Raw genomic sequence first — 20762 nt, 5'->3', positions numbered from 1 at the left:
GCAGAGCTGTGGATGGCCTCCCCGGCTCTGCCTGCAGGGTCAGGCCCTGGAGCAGCAGGCTGGGAGCTGCTCTCAGCGCACACGTGTGCGGTGCTGCCGGAGCCGCACGTACTGCCTCCGCCGTGCCACCCAGCCCCGCGGCACTGCCAGCCTGTGCCCAGCAGCCCTGGCAGCGCTGGGATCACGCGCAGGCCAGCGCTCCCCGGCACTTACTCAGCAGTAAGAAGCATCCCTCCCCCTTCCCACTGCTTACCACCACCCAGATCACAGCCACCACCTGGTTCCTGCCCTTCCCAAAGAGATGCTGCTCAGGGCCAGGGCAACTCATCCTGCCTTGCCCATACAGGAGGAAGAACTAGCCAGCACCTTTCACAGCTCTGGTGTTGCTTCTGCTCTGCTGTAAGGGGCTGAGGATAGTGCAGCAGAGACCCCAGTCCAGCAGACACCCCAGTCCAGCAGAGCCCAGCCAGGCTCCCAGGGCACACAACACTCCCTGTGCCTCCAAGAATGCAAAATCCTGTGCCTGAGTGGGGATAAAGTTTCTGAGCCCATCTCTGAAGGTGACAAACATTGCAGTAGTGCCTGTTCAAAATCATGACTGAAGAGCAGCCAGCAGGGAGGAGAAACATTGCCAAGACTCAAGCTAGCAAGACAGCAGAGCTCTGGCACACTGGAAACAGTCAGCTGTCCCAATGGGGTGCTGCACTTCATCAGAGAGCTCCCCAGAGGTCCCTTCACCAGAGATCCCTGGGTGCTCCCCAGGCTCCAGAGCAGCTCCAGCTGGGTGGCCAGCTTAGCTGCTGAGCTAGCCTTGCTGGGACCCAGCTGGCTAACAGAGGCCCAGGGACTCTCTAGCTTGACGGAGATCCTGGTACTCAAAGGCACCAAATAAATCACGGGGACAGAGAGACAGAGAGACAGATGTGCCTTCCAGGATGCTGGGACAAAGGAGGGGACTGCTCAAGAGTCATACCCACAGCCAAGGAGCCTTGGGAAGGAGAGAGGGAGAGCTTCGGGGCTTGGAAACAAGCCAGGGAAGTGAGGAGGAGCACAGGGAGGCAGATCCCTGTCCCAGTCCCAAGAGCAGCTCAGGGCTCACTCTAGGCCTTGCAGAGCATCACAGTACAGAGGGGAGTGCACAACCCCAGAGACCTGCCCAGGGCCATCCAGTGAGTCAGTGGGGATGCTCCCCAAGGCAGGGGCTGTCTGCAGGCTGCCCACAAGCATGGATGCAGTCCCTGAGGTTTACAAATGCTGCTAAGAATAGCCAGCAGGCCCTGGGGCTGAGCTCCCCACCTAACACACTGCCCACACACAGACCACGCAGCGCTCCCCAGGTCCTGAGCCTCCCCTGCTCTGGGACGGGAGGTCACCCCAAGGCAAAGGCACCCACACACGGAGCTGAGGCACCTCAGGTTGCCACTGAGTCCCAGGCAAGCTGGACAAGAATGGAGCAGGCTCCTTCCACGGGTGCTGGGTCACCCTTTTATTTTTAAACAGGATCCAGTGCTGGAGAAGGATTTACTGGGTGCTTATAGGCACCACTGTCCCCCTTAGCCCCCCCCCCCCCCCCCCCCAGTTCAGCCAAGGGTCAGAGATTGGGGTCAGTGTTCTGCTGGGGGTAGAAGGGAGAAGGAGAGCAGCCTCTTCCCCTGGGGCAGGCCAGGCCAGCCAGCAAGGGGACAGTTTGCTGCCTGCTCACAGAAAGAGGGTGCAAACTGGCAGAATAAATGTGTCCCCCCCAGCACCTGGATTAGCTCATGGGAGGAGGAGAAGAACCCCAGGAACTGGATATGTGGCAGGAGAGGCTCTCACCAACGTGCACATCTCTTTCCTTGAATCTTCTCTGTCTTGATCATTTTTAAGAGTGCACCTTGGGGGGGTGTGGGGGGTGTGGGGGGGTGTGTGTGAAAGGAAGCCTGCAACGCCCCCCACGTACACACTGCCACCCTCAGGGACAACGGGCTTGTCCCCAGCGAAGTGCAAACCCCGGCTTCTGCTGGGACACCCCCCTTTTGTAGAAGAAAACCCCGGGGAACAGAGGCACCCGAGAAAGGACACTGCGGCTTGGGGGACGGGGACACACCCCCAAGTCCGTGGGGCAGTCCGGGGGACGGGGAAAGGCTCCGTGGGGAGCCGGTCTTACCTTGCTCTCTGCATCGTCCCTGTGACCGGGCTCCCGAGGCTCGGTGGGCGGCTGCCGAGGGATGCTCTCGGGGATCGGAGGCTGGCGAGGGACGCTCTCGGGGGCCGGAGGCTGGCGGGGGACGCTCTCGGAGGCCGGTGGCTGCTGGGGGATGCTCTCGGGGGCCGGAGGCTGGCGGGGGACGCTTTCGGAGGCCGGTGGCTGCTGGGGGATGCTCTCGGGGACCGGAGGCTGCCGGGGGACGCTCTCGGGGACCGGAGGCTGGCGGGGGACGCTCTCGGGGACCGGAGGCTGGCGGGGGACGCTCTCGGAGGCCGGCGGCTGCTGGGGGATGCTCTCGGGAGCCGCGGGGCTGGGCTCGGCCGCGGGGCCCAGCTCCGCCGCCGCTGTCTCCTGCTGCTTTCCAGCTGCCTCCTTCCCCTCCTCTCCCGCCCCGACCTCCTCCACCGGCACCCGGCTCCCTTCCTCCTCCGGCTCCTTGGCCGCCTCTTCTCCCTCCCGGGCCGGCTCAGCCGCTGCCGGCTCCCGGGGCCGCTCCGCCGCCCGCTCCCCTTCGCCTCTCCGCAGCCTCACGAAGACGGAGGCGAGGACGATGGCCAGGACGGTGAAGAGCAGCGGGACAGCCAGGTACAAGTCCATGGCCACGTCCATCTTGCCCTGCTACCGGAGCCCGCCTCGACCCGACTGCGCGGCCGCGGAGGGAGCGCGACCAGCCCGCTGGGGCTGCGGCGGGGCTGGGCAGGCTCTGCCGGCTTTGCCCGGCGTCATCTGCCTGGGCCCTGCCCACAGCCCCGGCCCCCCCCCCCCCCGCTCCCAGCCGGAGCCAACCCCCCTGCCCGCACCCACAGGTGGGATTTGGGAGAAAAGGTCCTGCAAGCAGCGGAGCTCTGCCTGATGCACGGCCGGTTGGGACAGCAAGGGCTCATCAAAGACAGCCCTGCAGCCAAAAAGTGGCTCCCCAGCCGCTCAGCACATGGACTGGCACCGTTCCTGTGTGTCTTGGGGGGGTTCCTGTCTCCCGAGGTGCTCCCCGCGGGCAGCTGCAGCCTGGTGAGCGCTGCAGAGAGACTCTTACCGGCCTCCACCTCCTGTTTAATGAGCATTTACACCTTGTTAGCCCTTGGCTGGGCAGCAGAGGAGCTGGCAGGGCCAGAGAAGGGCTGTCCTGGCTCTCCTCAGTGAGGAGCATCTGGCAGCACACCCATGCCAGGCTCCAGACGGTCACTCTACCTTCCCGGGGAGCTGTGGGCAGTAACAGCAGCACATTTATGCCATAAACTGGTGTCACACCCACCAGGTTAAGTGCTGGGCTTTGAGAGCCTTCTCCTGAGCATCTCACTGCTGAGGGGATCTGAAAAACAGGAGGCTCAAAACCAGGGATGTGCCCAAAAGTCTTCACAAGCTGGCAAAGGAGACCGGCCGAGGGCTTGTCAGGTCCTTCCAGACTCTGCCACCAAGGATTTCCTGCCTCTTGAGACTGCTGGGAGGATTAGCCAACCTTTTACAAAGCAGGCTGAAATTAGAAGGCCTAAGCTATTCCTGCCAGGGTAAAACCAGCACGAGGCCTTCTCCTGGCTGCACGCGAGAGGAGCAAACATGGGAATCCGCCCCCGGAGTTTCTTCCAGGGAAAAGGCTTTGGAGGCATCTCTGGGAGCAGAGGGTTTTATTGACTGGCTAAAAACAACAGGAACAAAGAAGGGATTAAATTCCCAGGGTGAGAGGAAGGAAGTGAAGCCATGATCCTCACTGGGGTTTGTCTTTATGGGTAATCCTATCAGGCAGCAATCGTTAGCGTATGGAAAACTGTATTCTTAGTAACACCAGCCACGCTGCTTATCTCCCCTGCTCCTGCCTTTCCTGGGCCCCCCACCACCAGAGCTGCTCTGGAGCTCAGCCAGAACATCAACAGATTGCCAGTGTCACAGCACTCTTTCGTTCAGCATTGGATTTTGAGGTGTGTTTGGTCCCTTCTTCTCACTTCCTGACCAAATCCACTCCTTAGCCAGGTGAAAGCACCAGCTTCCCAAAGTTTGACTCCTTAGGTGGAAGCAGTGGAGGCGGATGAAGGATGTGGTAACCAGGACTGCTCTACCACATGAACACAAAGGGGTAGGAATGGGTCTGGAGTACAGACCTATGATCAGGTCCCGTCTGATAACCACTTGTCTCTCCCCTGGCTCTCCGGAGGCAACTGGATGGAATAAACTCATCCTGATGAAGCGAGCGAGGGACAGAAGGTCCCTGTACGGTTTTCTCATCAGCCTCTTAATAAAAAATCATAGAATCATAGAATAGTTTGGGTTGGGAGGGACCTTTCAAGCTCATCTAGTCCAACCCTGCAGTCAGCAGTGACATCTGCAACTAAAGCAGGCTGCTCAGATCCCCACATGACCTGACCTGCAATGGTTCCAGGAATGGGGCTACTACCTCCTCTGGGCAACCTAGGACAGTGTTCCTCCACCCTCACTATAAAAGAGGTCCTCCTAGTATCTTGCCTGAATTTCCCTCTTTTAATTTCTAGCCATCACCCTTTCTCCTGCCACAACAGCCCCTGCTAAAAGCCTGTCCCCATCTTTCTGATCAGTCCTTTTAAGTACTGAAAGATCACCAGAAGGTCACCCTACAGCTTTCTCTTCTCCAGGCTGAACGACCCCAACTCTCTCAAGCCTGTCCTCACAGCAGAAAGCTTCCAGCCCTCACATCATGGTTGTGGCCTCCTCTGCCCCCACGCCAACAGGTCCACGTCTCTCTTGTGCTGAGGACTCCAGAACAGCCTCAGCACTGCAGGTGGGATCTCAGCACAGCATAGCAGAGGGGCAGAATCCCCTCCCTCCACCTGCTGTCCACACTGCTGGGGATCAGCCCAGGACACAGCAGGATCTAGGATGGGAGTGCACAGTGCGGGCTCCTGTCCAGCTTTTCACTCACCAGCATCCCCAAGTCCTTCTCTGCTGAGGAATGGCTTGACTTGCAGGGACATGGTTCTATGGAGCAGCTGTTTGCTCAGAGTGTGTAGGCCAGACTCCATCTTGCTGTTTACTGCTCACAGCTTAGCTGGTGTGCTGATGCAGCAAGGCCACCACAGCCCTGTGACTGTGCTTGCAGTTTCTCATAAGATAGCACCATGTGAAAGAGTTACTTACAGGATAGCAGTATGTGATACAAAGTATATGTGAAACAAAGAGCTACTGAGAAAGGAGGTTGTGAAGTTGCAGGTAGGTCTAACCACAAGTAGGCTGGATATTATGATGTAACCCTGGACTAATAGCTAATGGAATAATGACAGGTGTGCATATTTAGCTGAGATGCTTTATAAGCCGTGCTTTCGAACAATGAAGTTGAAGCTTAATTACCAATCATATTGATTGTCTGTTCAATGCTTCCCACCGCAACACTTCTCCACAGGGCTGCTCTCCATCTACTCATCCCCCAGCCTGTGCTGATACAGGGCCAGATGCTGCTGTCTCTCAGAACTGCCAGTGTGGATGGGAGAACCTGATGTCCAGCAAAGCAGGTGTCCCAAGGAAACTGCTGTCACAGCCTCCTGGACTAGAGTCCCAAGGGGCAGTTGTCATGGAGTCTCTCCAAAACTAAGGAGAGGGGACTGCAACCCAGCAGCCAGACCAATGTCTCCAGCTCCAGCTGCGTAGCCACACGCCCTGGGACAGAAGGTGATGGATTCACACCATGGGCCAGCCAGGCCGGCTGCCAGCCAGGGCTCTGTGCCCAGCTCCTGGCCGCTAGCTCCGGGAGAGGAGAGCTGTGGAGGGGTTGGGGAGGACAATCCTGCCGGGGTCCCGCAACCCGGTGCCCCAGCGCGGCCGGGCGGTGCCAGCCTTGCGGTGGGGCAGCCGCATGAGCAGGCTGCCCTCTGGCGGCAGGAGCGGCGCTCTGCAGGGCTGCGGCGGCGGGCGGCGCGCTGGGGCGCAGCCCCGGCCCCGCACAAAAGCGGCTTTGACCGGCTCCACAACCACGACGGGGGAGCGGAGCGCTGGGTGACAGCTGAGGAGCTTCAGCGACAAAGGGGGATTCAGGAGAGCTGCGGTGACAACTGCTGCGGGAAGCATCCCATGCCATAAACACGCTGGGCGGCAAGAGGGGCTGGGCTCGGCTGGCTCCCTACAGTCCAGGCTGCTGGAGCGGGCGCTGCGCCCAGACTCCCCAGGACAACATGCTGAGCAGCTGGGAGGGCCTTCTGAAGGCACAGAAAGGACCCGATTCACCACTCCACGTCCTCCCTCTCCTACAGCACATCAGCTGCTTGGGCAGTGGCTGCTCCGAGCTGCTCTGCTCATACACTGCAGCTCTCCCAACCACAGCAAGCCAGGGCTCTCCCCCACAGCTGTAACCAACAATGGGTGTGCAGCCTGCTGTGAGGGCAGGTGAGCAGCTACATGCTGGTTTCTGACAGGGAAAGTGACAGCTGCTGGTTTACAGAGCTCAGCAATGCACACAGCAGCTCATCTCAGATGGTTCTGTGTTCCCAGCTCCTCCAAGAACCCATTTTCCATCCCCAGTTAAGAGACCAGTCATGCCCTCAGTCACCAACAGCACTTACCCTTGCCAAGAACAGCAACATCCTCTCTGCCTTAATGCCAGAAACCAGGAGGTATCCCAGGAAACATCACCATCTTTGCCCTGCTCTCCAGCTGACCCAGGTGTGGAGGTCACCAACCTCTGGCTGGATGCAAGCTCCAACGTGATGCTCAGAGAGAGAGCTGCTTCCATTCACAGGAAACTCAACACCACAGGCAGAGTTCAGCCCACCAAGAGGTCAGAGGCAGCAGGAGGGTAAGGCTGGCCTTACTTTGCTGCTACTGAAAGGATGATCCTACCAAAAAAGAGCTCTCTTGGGAACACATCTTTCTCTACCTTCTCCCTGAGCTCCCATTACTAAAACCCTGCTAGCTAGGCCTCTGGTCTCAGCCAGGACAGCTCCTCTTCCATCACATTTAAACTCATTTCCCAGTCTAATCCCTCATCTAAGGCAGGCTCCCAGTTGTTCATAGTCTTCAAAGTTTTGAGCCAGCTGTACCACTGACTTTACCCTCGAGGGCAGGCTGATGGTGAGCCAGAAGCTCCCCGAGAGCGGCAGCCATTCCAGCTCTATCTTTGGGTCTAAACAAGTCAGTGCTGCATCAGAAAAACAATTCTGAAATCCTCCTCCAGCCCTGCTAGCACAACTGGGACACAGCTGGAGCAGCTGCTGCTCTTGCACTGCTCTGTTCCTGCTCCTCCTCCCAACAGGCTGCACAGATGCTTGCTGCGATGGCAGCTCCCCAGCTCCAGGTCCTTCTGTTGAGGGAGAAGACACACAAGGGTTACAGGCATCACATACAGACAGGGAGCCACCAGCTCTCAAACCAGAAGGGTCATGGAATAATTCTTTCCTTTTGCACACATTTGCAAATGCCTCTCCCTGCCTCTACACTCCCACCAGTGTGAGGTGGCAAAGGAAACACAACAGAAGGCTTCTAGCGACAGCCCATGGAGGCCAGGGCACAAAGCACGCACTGCAGCCTGGTAACAAAGCCACAGACACAAACCTTCTCTCAAAGCCACCACAGCAGAGCAGCTTCCAAAACACACCCCACCAGAGTACAACACACATGAGACAGCCCCCAAAGCCCTCCCCCAGCTGTCACCTGAACAGCATTTTGCCTCCTGCGGTGCTCTGGCAAGCAGGTGCACACCTGGAGGGCCCCAGGCCACGAGAAAACAAAGTAACCAACTGAGAGAATAATGCAAAATAATTGATTTTATTTAAAATAAAAGGCAAAACCACAATCATCCAAACAAGACAAAGAGTATCCCAGCTCTGCTGGATGGGGTGACAAAAGCAGCTAAGGGCAGTGGCAGGGCTGGAGCTGACAGCGTGACTGTCAAAGGAGCAGTAAGCTCCTTCCTTCCCCCCCGTGCAAGGGGGATGCCAAAACCCTCCCTGTGACAAGGAGCCCACAGGCATTTCAGCTTGGACTCAGCCAACAGCCTTGCTTCCTGCCCTGCCATGGCTGGGGACTTTGTTAATTATGAAAGAGGTTGCTGTCCTTCTTCTAAGCACTTGGAGAGGCTTCATGTAACTGAGAAGACAAACTGGAGCCAGCACAGCCAAGCTGGAGAAGGGAGGAAGGTCTGTCAGGGCTGCCACAGTGTCACCTGCTCACACAGCACTTGTGCAGAGAACAGGTGCTGAGATCAGCCCCTGCTGCCCACAGCCACAGCTCTGGTGGGTGTTTGTTTACTCCTGAACTGGCACAGCAGACAAGCCTGCAGTGGTTACCAGACTCAAAGGCATGGCCAGGGCTCACAAATCCTTCTACCCTTCTCCAGAGCAGGCAGGACACTCAACGCTGGTGTGCAGAGCCCAAAGGCAGCACACAGCTCTCAGCCTGTCCCCAGGGAATGGGGCAGCCCAGGAAGCACCGTGGCAGGGCTGAGGTGGAGCAGTGCTGCTGCTTTGGGACTCAGGGAAACAAGGGGCCACTGGGTCTGGATGCTGGAGCACAGCCTGCTACATCCAGGGCTCTAGGGTGCACAAAAGCAGTGGGGGTTGGAACGAGAGAGACATGGATGCCCCAAGTAGCACAAGCTTGGAGAAGTGAGAGCACAAAACCCACGCTCCCCAGCCAGCCTGCCACAAGCATGGAGCTAGGCACAAAGGGAGAACAGCTTTTAACTTCATTCCTCATTCACCCAGCCTGGGAGGAGGGCCTGGGAATCACCAGCTCCCCCCTTCCTGCAAGGCCAGCGGGGCTGACTCCCCGATGGGAGAGGATGTAATCTAGTCCTGTTTGTAAAAAGCCCTGATCTAGCAGGACCTCCTGTTCAGAGCAGGGCATGAGAGGCCAAGAGATGAACTCTGGTGAAAACCAAAAGCCTTGTTTTGCTACACGTATGTACCACACAGCAGCTCTGGAAGGAAGGGCCACCACAGCACACCAGGCGGCCAGGAGCGCTCCAACCACATCCTCCACCTTTTCTGCTACGGGAAGTCAACAGCAGCTCAGGAAGCCTCAGGTTGCTCAGGATGCCTGGAACACCTTTTGTGGGAGGATGACTTCAAAGCATCTTACACAGTAATTACATCTCAGCCTCACAACACCCCTGTGAGGTAGGTATTTTCCTCCTACTAACACAAAGCCAGAAGCTCACTGATTGGCTGAGGCTGCAGCCTGCCAGTGGAAGAACCAGGGAGCCCAGGAGTTCTGATTCCCAGGTAGTCTGGACAGACAGACCTTTGTCTCCTATCTTCAAGTGCCTTGTGGAGAAGTCAGTGCAGTGCTACTGGTACCACAGGCCTGCAGTTCCTTCCCCACACACTGCTTTCCCGTGAGGGATGTCAAACAGCCACAGGCTTCATCTGGAGCAGTTTTACTTCACCCTGTGGGAGAGTTCATAGGCACAGAAGAATCCTCTGCACTCTGCATCTCCTGCTGTGCTGCTGGTGACAGGGGTGTGGTCTCCCAGCACAGCCATCAGGCTTGCACCAACAGTTTAAGCAGATTTTAAGGTTGCAAAACTGAACTCTGCACACCAACTGCAAGTGCCAGCACAAGCCACCTCACTGACACGCTGTCAGGCCACCAAAGAGGGCAGGGGACAGCTCTCCAAAGGCTCCCCTCAGCAGAACAGAGCCAAGACATCTGAGTCTTCACCTCTTCAGGCCCTCACATTCCTTCACAAGGCAGCAGCTGCAGCCTGCTGTGAAGGGATGCACAGCTTGTGCTGGCTCCCAGGCTGTCCAGGAAAAAGGCAACCCTCGGCCAGGAATGCCAGGAGTCCAAGAAGTTGTTTTAGAATGCAGTAATCCTGTGGAAGAATCTGCAGCAGGCTACAGGGCAACTGTGCTCACTTATGGCTGCCCATCACAGGGAGCTCAGAGCCTCCGCTGTACCAAAATCCTTCCCTCTCTCCATTTTCCCACCACTTTACTGCTCCTCCTGGCACAGAAGATTCAGAAACTGTGGTTTCAGACATATGTAGGACTCCCTTCTACAAGAGGATGTTGTCTGGTCTCCAAGAAGGAAAAGTGTTGAAATAGGAAGAGATCAGGTTAAAAACAGATCAGAAACCCAGACAAGCAATGCTCTGGCTTCCACCAAACCCAACATGCACAAGGAAGTCACAGTTCAGGCTGCCAATCTGCTTTTGAACCTTGCTCTTAGTGTCTGGCCATTACTGCATGTTTACTGCACACTCACCACTTCTGCTTTCCAATTTCCTCTCCCACAGGAGAGCAGCTGAAGTGAGATCAAATACCCACTCCTAGGTCTCAGGAGAGCACCCAAGGAAGCACCCCAGTCCAGCTGTGCTGTTCAGATGGAAAAGGAAGATCACTTCCTTGCAGCACAGACACACCTCTTCTCTCACACTACCAGCACAAGCCCCTGCTAAAACCCCCAACAGCTCCACCAGATCCCTTGGGGATGGGAGCTTCAGCTGGCATAATACAAAGAGCACCTACACAGACTCAAGCAACACACTGCATTTTTAAACAGCAGGAAACAAAAACATGTGCCCCTCCCCATCCTTTAAAATTGGCACTGCAGGTTCTAGGGACACTTCTGAACAAGAAACCTCAAAGGAAAGCTATCTAGGGTACGTGAACTGCACTGGCCTGCACCAGCCCCTGGCCCTGTCACTGCTTGCCGTTTAAAACCCAGCAACCCTTGTGATCCTGGAAGAGTCAGACCTCCTCAGGTGTTGCTTAATGCTGAGCATCACACCTGCACCTAAAGGCTTGGAACCACTGCCAAATGCTGACTTGCTGCCCATAGGTTTGTTTTAGCTGTGCAAGAAACTCCCAGGATTCTCCTGCTGCATCGAGCTACTGCGAGCAAGGTGCTAGCGCATCCCCGATGCCACCAGGCGTCGTGACAGGCAGAGCACAACAAATGGACCGCTGCTGGTTGAGGTGCTGCACCTGCATGCTTGTAGATCAAGACCACAAAAGGTGCTTCAGGTTGGTGGCCACCTCTGATGAAAGTTGCTTTAGTGTCTGGGGCATTTGTAGCACCTTCCTTTCCCGAAAGCGTGGTGGGAGATCCGCCGGACGCTCGGACAGGCCAAAGGGGCTGGTGTTCCTCTCCTCAAGTGTACAGGACAACATGTAAACATATGACAGTGTCAAAGCAAGGCAGGTTTGGACATTGACCTGCTGGTTTTAAAAAGAGTTCTTTAAAAACTGACCATCAGCTTCCTTGCCAGCGAGGTGAACCGTTCCATACCTGGCTGGGTCGTTAGTGCACTCACTGGGGGCGCGGAGGGGACAAAGCATTGCACGAGAATGGAGAGCTGGGGCCTTCTCCTAGAGGTCATCCAGGAGCCAGCCCTTGACAGCACAAAATGGAGATGGTCTGGGTCGAGGAAGAGTGACAGAAGCTTTAAGGACTGTGAGAAATAGAAGCAGAAGGGGGTAGAACAGAGCTGGCTGGCTGCTAACGGAGCTTGGCTTGGCAGCTGCCTCTAGGTGGGTGTTGGCATCGCTCAGGGGTAGCTGCGGCTTCCACAAGATTCCCTAATCCTGCCAAAAGAAACACAACACAAAAGTACAACTGCCTGTCAACAACCACAGCACTTCCCCTCCTATCAGGACAAAAGACCACAGCACAGAGGTTAATGGCATGCATATCCTTCCTACAGAATTGTTCCCTCCCTCCAGACGAGCACAAACTTGCTCCCTAATAGCTAAATACCTTCTCTTCTCTAAGCTAAAGAGCACTCAGCTCCTTCAGTCTCTCCTCATATGGAAGATGTTCCATTCCCTTAACCATCCTCATGGCTCTGTGCTAGACATGGAGGGAAGGTACTGGCCAACTGCTTCATACTCTGTGAGGAACCCTTTGCTCTCCATCCTGAGGCATCACCCTGTCTGAGGCCTGCCAGCTCTGCCTCCCACTGTCTCCTTTTGGCATGTGTCAAAACGAGGGCTGCCATGAGGTCACCTGGAGGAGCTGCGCTCCTTGCTGACGCAGTCGTCCTGGGAAGTCGTGTCTCCGTTGCCCACCATGCTGCACGTCCTCCGCTTCTTCCGGCGGTGCATCATCCCCTCTGTCTCCGAGCCAGAGTCACACTGAAGCGTGAAGAGGTGGAATCACAATTCAGAGGAGCTGAGCAAACAACCCTGTCACCACAAGAGCTGCCTCAGCAACTCTGAACAATCAGCAATCGAGGAAGGTGCCATTGTAGATCAGACACATGAAAGGAACCTCAAATGAAGAGCTCCAAAACCAGGATGGTTAGGTTCTTAGATATCATCAATGACTAAGCTAGCTTGGGGCAAGACAACAGAGATCCTTTTGGTTCCTAGAAGGACCCAATTTTCCAAGAGCAGAGTTAGGTGCCTAGAAAATCCTTTATTGTAACTCACAGCCTCTGGTTTGGACCTCCTCCTCCCCCCCTCCCTGTTTTTCAAGCATTTGTTTTGCAGCTCCTTCCACAGGCAGGGTTTAGCTAATTCTATACACATTTCTATACAAAATAAACACAGGTCACACCAACCAAACTCATTCAGTAACACAAAGAGCCTGCAGCAAACAGAGCCTAAGACCACAGGCTCCTCCACCACTTAGATCTGGTTTAGTTCTTTCTATTAATTGCACAGAATAGTTTAGGTCCTGCAGTTGACCCAGCACGGCCAAGCCCCCGTGATGGAGAAAGCAATCTGACTGCAGGACATGGATCATCTGCTGGAGCAAAAGGCATTACCTCTGAATCAGAGTCTGAGGAGCTGGAACTTGAGGAGCTGGAGGAGTCACTGGAACTGTCAGAAGCAATACCAGTGGATTCCTGCAGGTCAACTGAATCAGCCAAGGCTGCCAGGTCAGGGTGTTCCTGTTTTAGGATCCTAAAGAGTTGAAAGGTCAGAGTTAGCCTTTGGACGCTGCACCTAAACCAAACAGGGTACTTCGGGGGTTTAAACAGAGAAGATGGAAAGAAAGCTACTAAGCCTCTTACCTGTACCATTTCCTTGACAGTTTGGGTCTCCCTCTTACTGTCTTGTGCCACACCACAGGGAAGTTGGTACAGCTGGCAAAGTTTTGTGTGATGGCAATGGTTGTGTCGAGATTGAGAACTACGTGCCACCAGCCACCTACAAATACAACACCAGTGACCGCTGCTGGCTGCATGGCAGGGAGCACAGTCAAGAACAGCCATGAACACTCTTCCCTTATCAGAGATGGAAACCTCAGCTTAGCCCCCATGCCCAGGTGAGTTTGCCACTATGCCACCTTCCCTCAGGCTTATCTCTGCATCCTAATGCTTTGCAGCTTCTCAATGCTCTGTCCATATTCCTCAGCTCACAAACAGAACTGAAGATCTGACCTGACAGCACAGCGCTGGCTGCTGACAGCTTATTTAACAGCAGGAGCCACTGTAGCCCAGACAGCACAGAGACCTTAAGCTGGAGAGCACTCTCCATGCTGCTGATTTTTGCAAGGCTCCTATGACTACAGACTAACCTTTCAATTAAAAATAGACACAAAACTGTTTCCCCACACCGGGTAAAAATAGACAGCGCTGTTCTTGCAGCCCACTTAGAACCTCCTAAAAAGACTGAGGAAACAGTTTAATGGAGCTTGACAGCTACAAAAATCTTCACAGAAGGTACACTGAGGAGCCACCAATAAGTGCCAAGGCAATCACAAGGCACTTCTCAAACATGAAGTCAGCTGTATGGCAGAGAAAGGCAAGGAGGGCAACACGGGCCACGCTGCACAAAACCGAGGCAGGGGTTAGGGGTTAGAACTCGACCCTGAACTCACCTGCTTTACCCTCTAGTCACCCCACCTCCCAGCTACAATGGACAAAGGATGAGTCACTCCAAGGCAACAGCATCTTCACCAGATCTTTCTTTAGCTTTTCATTTCCAATGCAAGATGGAGCAGTGAGGTGGGTGGAAGGTGCCAGTGCCTGTAAGCAGCTGTTTTTCCCCCAGCTAAGAAAAACCCCTCTGCAGTCAGACTACCCAATTCAGCCATGCATTTGCTACAGTGCATAGAAACTCAAACCACTTTTCTCTAGTTACCTGTACTCAAAACACCTCTAGCATTTTAGGTCTTTCCAGTTTCCTATTACTGCAGCTTAGTTCTGGATCACACAGCAACTTGGGTCCCATTTGTTTTGTCATCTATGCCACCTGCAGTCCTATGCTACAGGCTATGTGTGTCTCAGGAACACTCACTAAATGACTGAATGCTCTCAAAAGACATCTTGCCTTACACAGCCCTTTTGAAACAGCTCAGAGTAGTTTTGTTTCCAAGAGATGGGCCACATAAGACAGTGGAAATATTCTCTTCACCTCTACTGCACACAGATGTTAAAAAGCTGTTTTGCCAAGAAGGCCAATGGCATCCTGGCCTCTATCAGGAACAGTGTGGCCAGCAGGAGCAGGGAGGTCATTCTCCCCCTGTACTCAGCACTGGTTATGCCACACCTTGAGTCCTGTGTCCAGTTCTGGGCCCCTCAGTTTAGGAAAGATGTTGAGTTGCTGGAAGGTGTCCAGAGAAGGGCAACAAAGCTGGGGAGGGGTTTGGAGCACAAGCCCTATGAGGAGAGGCTGAGGGAGCTGGGGTTGCTTAGACTGGAGAAGAAGAGGCTCAGGGGAGACCTTATTGCTGTCTACAACTACCTGAAGGGAGGTTGTAGCCAGGTGGGGGTTGGTCTCTTCTCCCAGGCAACCAGCACCAGAACAAGAGGACACAGTCTCAAGCTGTGCCAGGGGAGGTTTAGGCTGGATGTTAAGAAGAAGTTCTTCATAGAAAGAGAGATTGCCCATTGGAATGTGCTGTCCAGGGAGGTGGTGGAGTCACTAACATTGGAGGTGTTTAGAAGGAGACTGGATGGGGTGCTTGGTGCCATGGTTTAGTTGATTAGATGGTGTTGGGTGATAGGTTGGACTCTATCTCAAAGGTCTCTTCCAACCTGGTTAGCTCTATTCTGTTGTCCCTCAGAGTTCCTGGCTGGACAGATGGGCACATACCTGGCACAAAGACTGTCTCTCCTGGTTTCTGCAGGATTTCCAGCGGTTTGAATTCTGGGGGCCAAGTAGGGAGCTGTGTCCTGGGATAGATGACACTGAACCAGGTGATGGCCTCATCCTGCTGGTTCCCTCCCTCCTCTCTTGTCACCTTGATCAGCTCCCTGGGAGTGCTGGTAGGGAACAGGCACCAACGCTTATGTCCTTGGACTAAGGCATTCCATGCACTGGTTCCCAAGGGGTCAATGTGAATTCCTGTTCCAGAGCGAGGTGGGCCCATCACAAACCATCTGCAGGGGGGGGAGAGGGAAAATCCTTTAGTCCAAGAGCAAGCACATACCTGCCTTCTCTTCTCTTCCTGTTAGACAGAAAATCACAGCTGTTAATTGCACATACAGTCAGAAATCAAAGTAGTTACAGTTCCCTCCTTTACCTTCTCCAGATCATCAGGCTCACACTACAGGGAAAGCACAGCATGGGTTTAACCTACAAATCCAGGTGAACTGGGACAGGAAGGACTCTGGGTATCCAGGTGGGGGTTGGTCTCTTCTCCCAGGCAACCAGCACCAGAGCAAGAGGACACAGTCTCAAGGTGAGTCAGGGCAAATTGAGGCTGGATGTTAGGAAGAAGTTCTTCACAGAAAGAGTTATTTGCCATTGGAATGTGCTGCCCAGGGAGGTGATGGAGTCACCATCATTGGAGGTGTTTAGGAGGAGAGTGGATGGGGTGCTTGGTGCCATGGTTTAGTTGATTAGGTGGTGTTGGGTGATAGGTTGGACTTGACAATCTCAAAGGTCCCTTCTGACCTGGTTAATTCTATTCTATTCCAAAAGTGACAGTGGCTGTTTGCATTTCATAGCTGCATTGTTGTAGTAAAATATCTAATGAGCTCAAGGTTGATGAATGGGTGAAGTCCCAGCAGCCTGCATTAGGGTTCCTACTGTGCAGGGGAATTCTCCTCAGCCTACATTCTTCCATATCTTGCTACTCAAATGGATCCAGAGCTGCAGAAAACCGAGGAAGAAACAAAAGGCAACACAAGTAAGGAAGAAAGTGATGCAACCCTGGCCTCCCTTTATGCCTTCTCTTCACTCACAGCATTTAACTAGATGGAGCTTTTTCTCCAGTGGCCATTCAGGACTTGGTGTGCCTGTTCTCATTCCCCATTTACATGGTTTATTTCCCCCCACGGAGAGCTTTGCCAACTATACACATTTAACAGCAGCAGCACCTTCAATTGCTCATTTCCCCTCTAAAGGAAGGGTGAGCTCTGCCCTACCAGACACAGCAGCATGAGTGAGGTGACTTAATATCAAGAGGACTAATGTGGCAATGACTGTTTAATGGGCACAGAGAGGGTACAAAGACCCCCCATCGTGTGCTGACAGGCAGGTGATACCCAGCAAGAGGCTCAGAAAATACCACAAGTCAGCAACGTGGCAGTAACTGTTTAATGAGCACAGGGAGGGTACAAACACCTTCCATCCTGTGCTGACAGGCAGGTGATACCCAGCAAGAGGCTCAGAAAACACCACAAGTCAGCAAGCTCTCCAGCTCCCCTTTCCAGCACAGGTGTAAATTAAACTGGTTTTGAAGTATCCTTTGCTAGCACAAACTGCAGGAGTGTGAGTTTATCAAGCTGAGCAATTCCTGCCTCACAAAGCAGCCATAAAAACGTGAATTAGCAGCTGCTTGTCACTTCCATTGTAATGTCACTCTTCAGATTCACATTAGCCTTGGAGAGCTAATTAAACTACAAACAGAGCAGTCAAAGCTTCTACAAGGAAATCAAAAAGGAATTAAACACAGAAGAGGTCCATTTGGCACACAGACAGACACACTGCTCAATGCCATTTTCCTGACTGCAACCTCCATCTACCCTGGCAGGTTTGAAACCCCTTAGCTAGGGACACTCTCGTTCATCAGCATCTTCCTCCAGGGGTTCCATTTACAATGAGCATAACCCAGTTTGCCACAAGGCATCACCTTTACTGCCAAAAGCTTCACAACCAGGAACTTCCCATTTAAAAGCACCAAAACCAACCCCACAACCAAACACAAACACCCTCCCTTCCACCTTCCCCTCCGATTAAAATAGCTTCCAAAGACTCCTGCCTTTATCTCCAAGAGGAACAACTCCAATGCAGACGCTGTGGATCTCTGTACTTCAGCACACTGCTGAATCCCGAGGTCAAGCTGTACAGTTCATATCCTCATTACAGCACTGGAAAATTCATTTCCTGTTGGATTTTTAATTGTGCTCTCAGACTGCTGGATACTCTTCATCTGCTCCTGTAACTGGGTGGAAGCCCTAACTGCAGGAGGCCTGGATGTGCCCCCTTGCATCACTCGTCCCTCAACAAACGTTAACAGCCTCAAACAAAGCTCACCTTTTCCACAACAAAGGACAAGAATTGTGCCTATCAAGATCACCAGCGCAGAGTTCAGCGTAGTGCCCGCAGGAGGAGAGGGTGTGGGGCAAAAGAGACAGCAACGTGAGTCATGACCACTCTATCTGCTTTACCTGTAACAGGGCTAAATGATTCCCAGCTCTTTCAGTGCATTCCATTTCTACTAGAGGCAACACCTGGTGTGCTTTTGACCACACAGTTGTGTGTTTCTCTTCAAAGTGAGGTACATGAACAGTCTGTTACTGTAAAAAAACACTTACTTCAAGGGTCTCCACCAGAATTAAGTTTCATGTTTCACTCCTGCAAAAGCACAACTGGACTACAGAGACAGGAGAGGCTGCAGAGTACCATTGTTCATTGCTTGTCCTACTCTGACTAAAAAACACCAAGTGATTAAAAATCCCACACCACAGCCTCACATCACTCAAAGGGCAAAGCCTTCTCCCACAATTGTAATGCTGCTGTCAAGCCTGTAATTACTCGGCAGGGTTCATCTTAAGCTCACACTGCTGTGAAGCACTACACTAACACAGAGAGACATCACTTGTGTATCCAACAGCCCAAACACCTTTCAGGAAGTGTCATTTCAACCCTTTTCCAATCAGATGCAAACAAAATCCAGTTGAATATTTAGAAATGAAACATTGCTCTCTCTCAAACTCATCTGAAGGGGAGCTGACTAGCCTCCACACTTCACAGTAATCGAGATTAAGATCTTTACCTTAAAAGGACTGACTCATAATTAAACTCAATTCCACACCATACACAAGGCACTAATGCAAAACCCAGGAGCTAGCTCTGAGGCACTTAAAGTTTGGAAGTGAGGAGATGCAGATGGCAAGGAATTAATCTTCCCAGCTTTCAGTAACTCTGCTTTTTCCTTTTAATCTAAAAAAAAGTGAGGTAAATTAAAACAATAACAAGGATAACCACCTCCAAAAGCTGTCACAACACTGCTGGCAGGAACAGAAGTTGTGACAGACCATTAGACAATCTGCCCTCGCCTCCCTCTGCTTTACAGATGCTCATTTTGAAAGAGCAGCTGACAAAAATCACCGTGGTTGGAAAAGACCTCCGAGATCAAGCCCAACCTTCTACCCATCACCTCCAGAACCCCTAGACCATGGCCCCAGACATAAAGCCATCTCTTTGTTTGATACAGGACAATCACACCTGGCTGGGAATAGCTTATGAGATGTAGTTGGGTCTTACTGTCAGTGTACTATACCTGTAAGGTGGCCTTCGTTTCTCCCCTGCATACTGGAAGAGGTCATCAGTGAAGAACTTGGGTACTTTGTAGTCCTCCAGGAGTTTCCTGCGCTTGGGATGCTCTCCATAACTGCTGTCAAAGATGTAGAGGGGGCTGTCATCACGTGTGGTTTCCATATACTCTATGTAGTACTTCATCTTCATCTTGACAGAGTAACCGTCATTGTCCTCCCCGCATTTGAACTTCTGGTTCCTGTACTTGCGTTTCAGCCTTTCCAGAGTCCACTTCTCTTGGGCAGACCAGCCCACCTGGGCATTCAGCAACACTACAGGCTTGTAAGGCTTCTCATAACGCTCCACAAACTCCTCTACCGTTAGCTGGAGTGCATCTGCCCTCTCCACGTTATCCTGTGGAGCCAAGAAATACAGAACAGATACTAGGACAGACTAACACCCTAGAACCACACTTTCTAAGCGTGGAGGAGCCTCGCACTCATCCTTTACTCCACACACCACGAGGCTATCAGACTGCCTACACGTTATTTTAAGCTCCCTGAGGCTGCAGTCCTAATTTGTGTGCCTGCTTCTTGCACCCATCAGCAACACCAGCAGGCTGAAACCGTTTGGCACTGATCCCCACAGAGAAAACTCCCCAGGCAAGGAGGCCATCCCTGCCCTTTTGGCTGCCAACCCCCTGCTGCATTTCCTCCCCCTCGCAGCCTCCAGGACCCCGGGGAAAACACCTGCGAACTATGTGGGCGCTCCTGCCCTGCGGGTGCCCGCCCACCCCAGCGGAGCCCTGACCTCCGAGCACAACTCGCCACGTGGAGAAGAAAAAGCCGCGGATGCTGTTTGACCTCCTCCTCTCAGCCCTGACCTCGGCACCTTTGAGGTGGCACCCGTTTTGAGGCAGCACAGCTTTGAGGCGGCTTCCGCTTTAGTACATGCCTCTTTCCCCACCACCCCCCCAATCCGATTTCCCTGCACCATTCAGCTCAGAGCTTCCCTATTCCCTTCATCCCCCCATTCCCCACCACTCGCCCCATTCCCCTCTGTAACCCTTCAACTAGAGTCGTCGTCGTGCCCTATTCCCCTCTGCCTCTCCCATTCCCCTGAGGCCCCCAACAGAGCCCCCCCTTACCCAGTGGCCCCTCCATCCCCCTCAGGCCCCACACAGTAGCCCTTTCATCCCCCTCAACACCTCCCCCCAGTGGCCCCTCCATCCCCTTCAGGCCCCCATTCCCCACCCCCTCTCGGTCCCCTAAGCTCCCCTCGCTCCCCTCAGCCTCCGCCATAACCCTCAGGCGAGGCGGGGCCGGGGCGCACCTTGCAGGCGGTGGGGCTCAGGGGAAAGGTCTCGCAGTAGTTGTGGCGGGTCCAGTCCAACGAGTCCTTCAGCTCAGGTCGGGCGCTGCGCTTCGCCTCACGGATCCGCTTCTTACTCTTGTGATTCATGGCAGCAGCGTTAGCGGCAGCGCCAGGGGCCGTCACTATTCACCGCTGCCCCAGGCCCCGCTCCGCGCCCGGCCCCGGCCTGGCCGCACCTTCGAGAAATTTCACCCCCCCCTTGCCGCCGCTGTCGCTGCGGCCCCGCCTCCGCCGCCTTCCCATTGGCTCCCTCTGCCGTCGCCTTCCGCCACGCCTCGCCCGCTCTCCGGCGCTGATTGGCCGAGGTGGGGAAGCGGCACAGCCGGGCCGCCATGTTGGGGGTTGCGGGCCACGGGGAGGGCGAGCGTCAGGCACTCTTGGCTGCGTTGCCCTTCGCCCACTCACCGGCGGGATCACCCCAAGAGATCCAGCGCCCCGGTGTTTCCCCTTCCCTTGGCTAGGCCGTGCTGCATGTCCGCCGCTTCCCTGACAGCGGCGAGCCGGCCGCGTGCCACCCGGTTCGTGCAGGACAGCGCAGGGCCCCTCGCGGCACCAACCCACGAGGAGGAGCCCCATCCCGCCCCGCCGGGCCACCGGCGCGGCCCAGTTTAATCGCGACCCAGGGGAGAAGCCCCCAACCGCACCCC

The 20762-nt window shown here is 54.3% G+C and overlaps 2 protein-coding genes across 6 annotated transcripts in view; both read right to left on the bottom strand.

The window, feature by feature from the left end:
- The window catches only part of MXRA7 (matrix remodeling associated 7), a 32401-nt gene extending 29494 nt beyond the window's left edge, over nt 1–2907 (bottom strand). For 3 of the 5 annotated variants that reach the window (XR_010988901.1, XM_068151441.1, XM_068151442.1), the window contains exon 1: nt 2147–2907. Coding sequence is in view for 4 of the 5 variants with exons in the window: in XM_068151441.1 (XP_068007542.1) it covers nt 2147–2797 (651 nt within the window). In the remaining variant the exon portion in view is untranslated. The remainder of the gene's footprint in view (nt 1–2146) is intronic. The other 2 variants (XM_068151445.1, XM_068151444.1) reach the window with 2 other exon arrangements.
- A 4983-nt stretch (nt 2908–7890) lies between these two features.
- Nucleotides 7891–20693, bottom strand: JMJD6 (jumonji domain containing 6, arginine demethylase and lysine hydroxylase). Its single transcript, XM_068151437.1, has 7 exons — nt 20074–20693; nt 18767–19155; nt 15130–15416; nt 13104–13239; nt 12855–12993; nt 12092–12219; nt 7891–11670 (listed from the first exon to the last, which is right to left on the bottom strand). Exons 1-7 carry the CDS (start codon nt 20200–20202, stop codon nt 11634–11636), a joined length of 1245 nt encoding a protein of 414 aa, XP_068007538.1. The 5' UTR covers nt 20203–20693; the 3' UTR covers nt 7891–11633.
- Nucleotides 20694–20762: the final 69 nt, after the last annotated feature.

The sequence above is a fragment of the Melanerpes formicivorus genome, unplaced genomic scaffold, assembly GCF_026170545.1.
Source record: "Melanerpes formicivorus ecotype bairdi unplaced genomic scaffold, bMelFor1.0.p_v2 SCAF_21, whole genome shotgun sequence".
Lineage (NCBI taxonomy): Eukaryota > Metazoa > Chordata > Aves > Piciformes > Picidae > Melanerpes > Melanerpes formicivorus.
The sequence above is the reverse complement of the archived record's forward strand: the minus strand, read 5'-3'. Positions and strand labels throughout refer to the sequence as shown.